General features: G+C 51.7%; 1 protein-coding gene across 1 annotated transcript in view; it reads right to left on the reverse strand.

Annotated features, from left to right (window-relative positions):
• Positions 1-2,311, reverse strand: part of GLT1D1 (glycosyltransferase 1 domain containing 1) — a gene marked incomplete at both ends in the record, with an annotated part of 53,149 nt that extends 50,838 nt beyond the window's left edge. The window contains one exon of the mRNA XM_084272083.1: positions 2,244-2,311. Within this exon, the coding sequence (XP_084128209.1) occupies positions 2,244-2,311 (68 nt within the window). The remainder of the gene's footprint in view (positions 1-2,243) is intronic.
• Positions 2,312-6,119: the final 3,808 nt, after the last annotated feature.

The following is a 6,119-nucleotide window of genomic DNA, read 5'->3' on the forward strand; positions in this document are numbered from 1 at the left end:
TATTGTGAATGCAAATTAAACTGACCTTTCCCTCATTATTTTCTTCCTGGTTGAAGGTCTATGTGCATGAGAAAGCAGCATCCGCCTGTAAAGGTATGCCTGTAAAGCAACAGGATGCTAAAGCAAGCTGGTGTACTCTGCACAGATGACTGCAGATGAGCTCACATAGCTGCAAATGATTGCATTAACATGGTAATATGTTAAACCGTCTGTCAGCTGAGCCACTGCACCTCACCAAGTCTATGCCCTCTTTCATAGTAAGACATCAGCCTGAGCTGGAGGAGGCTAACCAAAACCACTGCTTACTGTGACCCATAAACCATTCTGTCTCAATGTATGCTCATGTGAGCATAATCAATCCCTACTTAGTTAAAAGACAATCTGAAATAATATGTGGACATTTGTTTGTCTGGCTTATTCAGGCTTAGTTTAACCAAATATAACACAAACCCTGCTTTCCACTAGATTACCTCTGAATGGCTCCATAATCTAAATGTTTGTCTGACTTTCCTCATGGAAGATTAATGGAAGATGAATGGAAGCGAGTATTTAATTTGTGAAGGTAGAACAAATAATCTTATGGAGAAAGCATGAGCACAGACCTCCCCAAGAATAACCAGTTTTGCATTATCCAATGAGAGAAAAGGATCACAAGACGAAAAGAAATGCAAAATACCACAGAAACCAATATACATGAGCTCTGTGCTGCCATGTACAGGTTTAAACAAAAGTGTATTATAAACATAAGACTTTATCCATTTGTTTCAACATCTTATTATGTAATTATTCTTTTAAAACACAGAAAACTTCAGCTTTCTCTGGTCTTTGCGATCCATTTCCTTTACATCTTCAATGCCTGGGTGACTGACATGAGGCAGCAGGTATGTTCTGCCACTATCTTATACAATACAGTACCCTACACAGATCTAAAGCTGAACTTGGTACAGCACAACCTGTGTGAAAACTTACAGAGTGTCAGATGGTTATTTCTATGCTTAATATTACACAAGTGTGATGCGATGCAGATCAAGGTTGGGGAAAACCTGTAGTAGCAGAGGGGTATCTAAAGAAAAACAGCTAAACTGGAGGTGACTTTGACAGGTAACAAGCGAGTCTGTTTCAGGTCTCAAGAGGACAAAAACATTCAGAAACCGTCTCATTGTTACCGTAACTCTTCTGGGGGGTTGGTTTTGTTTTCAAACAAAGCCCACATGCACAGCAAAGCCCTCAGAAATGCCAGCAGACACATCCTTTCCCCACAGCCTAAATAAACCTGAATGGGAGCTTAAAGAATATCAAGTAAATACTTATGCAGTTGTGTTAGTCGGAGCAATTTCCCAGCGCTTCAGACTCACGCCCGTAACGCCCAGGCGAGCTGAACCCCCGCAGCCAGGGCACTAACCCGCGGCGCCCCGGCTGCACTGGGATGGCTTCTACACAGACCCTTATCTCAGAGCTCCCAGCACCGGCCGCTCTTCGCACCGGCTTCCAGTCGCATTCTGGGTGTTTCTCAAAGCGGGCAACCCTCAGGAAGCCTGCTGCACCACTAGCACCGGTTGTGCAAGGGCTCTGTGGGGCAGGCGGTGAGGGACCTCCGCTCTTGGCTTGTAAACCCGGGTCACCCTGCAAGTGCGAACTGCTCCCGTGCCAGCGAACCGCCCTGAGCACAAGGTCCCTCGGGGGGGTGGGGGGGTGTGGTTGGTCGGAGCCCCTCGGCTCCCGCTCTCCCTCACTCACCAGCAGTACGGGTAAAGGGGAGCCGGCTCCCCAGACAGAACCACAGCAAGGGCCGCTCCCCGGCGCGGCCCCGCAAGCCGGCAGGCCCCGGCTGCCCGCAAGCCGGCAGGCCCCCGGCCCCCCTGGCGCCGGCAGAGCGGGCCTGCCTCGCCGCTCGGCCGTGTCCCCTCACACACCCCCGGCGCCAGCCATCCACGCGGCTGAGGCGGGGCAGACGCCGCCTCCGTGCGCCGGCGAGAGCACCGAATGGCGACGGCCCCCGCTGCCCTACCCCGGCACCGGCCCCCATCGCCGAGCCCCGGAGGCAGCCCCGCAGAACCCCCGCTGCTCGCCGGGGAGAGATTCGGCGGTCTCGGCGTGTAGGGAGCGGAGGCTCGCCCCGCCCCGCCTCCTTGCCGGCTCGCCCACGAGAGGCGACCGCGGGCAGGAGCGGCGGCGAGGATGCTATCGGGCAGGCAGCGGGGATGCTGTCTCCCTTCGCAAGGCGGGGCGGGGGGCACACTTACTGTATCCTGGCCGCGGTGGTCGCGTTGCCGGTCTGCGCTCGGAGGCACGCCAGCAAGAGCAGCCTCATAGCGGCCCCTCCTGTCCGCCCGGCAGCCGCTTCACTGAGGAGCAGCGCCGCGGCCGCCGCCTCCTTCACCTGCCGGCGGCCCGGACGCGGCCCCGCAGCCTCCCGGAAGCAGCGCGGCGGAGCGGGTGTTCCACCTGCCGCAGCCCGGTCAGCGGGGCGGGAAGGCCGCACTGCTCCGGGCCCCCGCGAAGCCCAGCGCTCGGTGGCTTCTGGGGTACAAGGGCACGTCGGGCTCTTGCTGGGCGTCCCTGGTCAGAGGGCACCTGACCGCAGAGCCGAGCTCCGGGTCGCCTGCCAGCGGGGTTAGGTCCCTGCCCACCTCCGAGCAATCGTGGCCAGGGAGAAGCCTTGAAAGAAACCGACCTCCCAGGAGGAACACCAGGGGAAGGGCGGCACCAGCCACCCGCTCCCAAGGCAGTTCCTCAGCTACACCAGCGGCCACATCTCTCTCAGGATGGAGGCGGTTCACATTCAGCACAGAAATGCAAAGAAAACTACTTGTGGATCAGATACCAGAAGAGCCAGAGGAACACAACAGGCCAAAAAACAAGGTGACAGGACAGTCAAAAGCCCACACTGCCAGGAAGGCCACTGGATGAAGCAGAGCCAAAGATGCATAAGGTCCTCTGGTGAGGAACCACAGCAACAAACCAAATCCAGAGTTACAACCAAGCAGGGAGAAGAAAAACAAAGAGATCACACCTGAGACCAAGAAAGCCATCCCAAACCATCACGCTGTTCTTCAGGATAACCCACAATTACCACCAGAAACACAGCAGCTGAGAGCAATGGGTGAGGCAGAAGGCACTCAGGCCAGTTTGGGGAGGTTGATAGGGGCCAGGTGGTTGATTGGAGATATCCAAGGCCTTGAACATGATTCAGCATTTTGTAAAAACATTGTGGGTGCTGGTTTCATCATACAACAGCATAGAGGACGTTTGTGGCCATGAGATAGATGAGGAGGGCTTGAAGTAACAGAAAACTCAGGTTTTTTTGTTTCCATCCTTACAACCTGGTCTGTTTCCTGATGTTACTCACCACAGGGCCACACAGATGCCTGTTTCCCCAAGGCTGTAGAAGACAGGCAAAGGTGGTCTGCAAACTGCAGTGCCTGTTTACTGTGGCTTAAACTACTCTTCAAGTTTCAATGCCAGGTAGGGAAAGAAAAATACACCTTATACAGAGAAGAGCTCTTACATTTAATAATTTTAAAAATAGTAGTTCTTCAAATAATTTGTATGGATCTCTGAGGATGACAGCTATTCAGTAATTGAGGGTTTAGAAGTGACAGAGAGATACACTGGAGTGTATTCTGGCAAACCATAAGCATTTTGGTATGCTGGCTTGCACTTTGCTAATGGGTCTTCATGCTTTGGCACCAGCCACCTCTGTTAGTCACTACTACCCAACTGTCAGCCTTGCAGACTTGTGTGACACGAAGAGCATGAAGCTCACACAGCTGCCTTTCAGTCTCTTGATATATGGCTACTCTACATGCTTTCCCAACACACCCTCCTTCCAGTTCCAACATTTCCCCCACACAGCACAGCTCATCCAGCTGCAGCGCACAAGGAAAAGTCGCAACACATGTGCCAACTGAGAAACACACCTCACCCTGCTGCTGCCACCCTGTACCTGAAACAGACTATATAACCCAAACTGGGAATGTTCCCTAGCTGCACAGCCCAAAGCAGGGTATGGGATGATTTGGGTTAAAGGGAAGCTGTGCTCTTGGCACCTGCATGAGATACCAACTTAGAAACAGCTTGGCCATCAGAACTTGCCATGGCTGCTAGATCTAAACCCAGACAATAGCTATCCAGCACGTTTAGTGCAGAACACAAAAAAGACAGAAATGCAAACATCAAAGTAAGACAAGGCCTGCTTCAGGAGAGAAACGAGGCAGCTTAACCAGTCACCTGGGAAATAAAGAGGAAATAAAGAAAACATTCAAAGAGGTCTTAACATTTATTACTATTTATGGTTACTCTGGGGTTTTATGCTTATAGGCCTTGACTGACAAAATTAAAAATCTGCAGCGTTAAGTATTATATCTTTGAAAATATGTATGTACAGGCACTAACATATCACTCTATGGAAATAGCTGCACTCATTGCAAACAAAGAAAAGGGTCATGAATGTATTTTAATGAAGTCTTATATATACTGTAACTAAGTGTTCCTTCTGGGGGAAAATTAAAACCACCTTCCTGGATCTGCTAGACTTCCAGAGAAAACATTCAGGTTTTAAGAGTGGTTTTTGAATTTTAGTGAGATTACCCCTCAATACCTGAAGATTTGAATAACATTTTTTATAATGTACATTTTACATGCTATTCAGCATTGCGAGTTATTCGTAACAGGTAATGAAGGGGAGTTTTTAAGGACCTAGAATGTCCTATCTGCACATACTACAATACACAGCAATGCAAAGTGTGCTCAATTACTTCATAGTCTCTGGCAAATACTTCTGGTCCCCTTAGAAGTACTCACAATTGATATGATACACTATATTAAGCTGGCAAAGCCGAAATGTAATTTTTAAAAACTGCAGAATTAGTCACGTTACAGTAGTTCAGAGATCTCTGTGCTGCCAGTCACATTGTCCTCGTCATCTTTTGATGTGAAAGCTAACTAGTTAAGAGAGCAAATATTTAACATGCCATAAAATGACTCATTATTTACAAAAGCCCATTATTAAATAGATGTATTTACTTTTACAAGCATTGCTTGGTCAATTACCAACGCTGCTCTGAAATTTTTAAGTCATACCTAAATGCTGGGTGTAACTACATGATGCCAATTAATTAATCTTTTTGATTGAGAACACACAAGCAGGACCTTCCCCGCTTTGCTCTGGCCAAAGTTAGGGCTTTAAGATCAGCTGTGGAAGAGGATTACATACAGTCATGGCCTTTAGCTCAGCACACGCGATGGTGGAACCAAAGAATGTCTTAAGGCTCCAATCTTGCAACGAAAGAACATCTTAAGGCTTCAACCTTGCCACCACTAATGCTCATTTTCTCATTTTAATTGTGCTTGTTGCCCCATTTGAATCACTCTCCGCTCTGCACACAGACTTCAGGCCGGTTATTACTGCGGGTGACCCCCAGGCCAGACCCCAGGTCAGGCACCGGGCGCACCTCACACCCAGCCAGTGCAGCTCCCAGCGCTCAAGGCCCAACTGCTGCATTTCCCAGAGCAGCACGATGCTGACAGAGGACTTCACAACCCAAATTCGCGCCTTCCTGCCCAGCAGCCGCGTTACCAGGACCATCCTCGCTTCTGCTTACCCAGCTGCGAAGCGAAGCGGGGAGACGAGATGCATTTAACCTGCTGACTACTCGATAAGCACAACGAGGGCTCGCAGGGAACCGGCGCTGAAGCGATAAAGCCACGCGGCAGCTAACGCCCCAGGCGCCATCCCCTGCCCGCCTGCCACACCACGAGCCATCGCCTCAAGCTGCGCCGCTACGGCCCCTTTACCCCGCCCGGCGCCCTGATGAAAGCGGCGCGGGAAACCCTGCGGGGAGAGAGCTGCCGCCTCCCTGCCCCGGCGAAGCTCCGCAGACACGGCCACCCCCGACGCGACACCCCTCGGCCCAGCCCAGGCACTGAGGAGACGCCCACAAGCCACTCAACCCAGCCCACGGCGCTCCCCTCACGGCCCGCACCCCTGAGCGGCAAAGCCCCGCCCCGCCTCACAGCTTCCGGGACTCCATGTCCCACCCCCCGGCAGCCCCGCCTTATCCAGGATCAGCCACGGCTCCCTGCAGCTCACGTGACGGCGCTGGCGGGCGGAGCGACGG

Source organism: Gallinula chloropus (assembly GCF_964237585.1).
Source record: "Gallinula chloropus genome assembly, chromosome: 17".
NCBI classification, from domain to species: Eukaryota; Metazoa; Chordata; class Aves; order Gruiformes; family Rallidae; genus Gallinula; species Gallinula chloropus.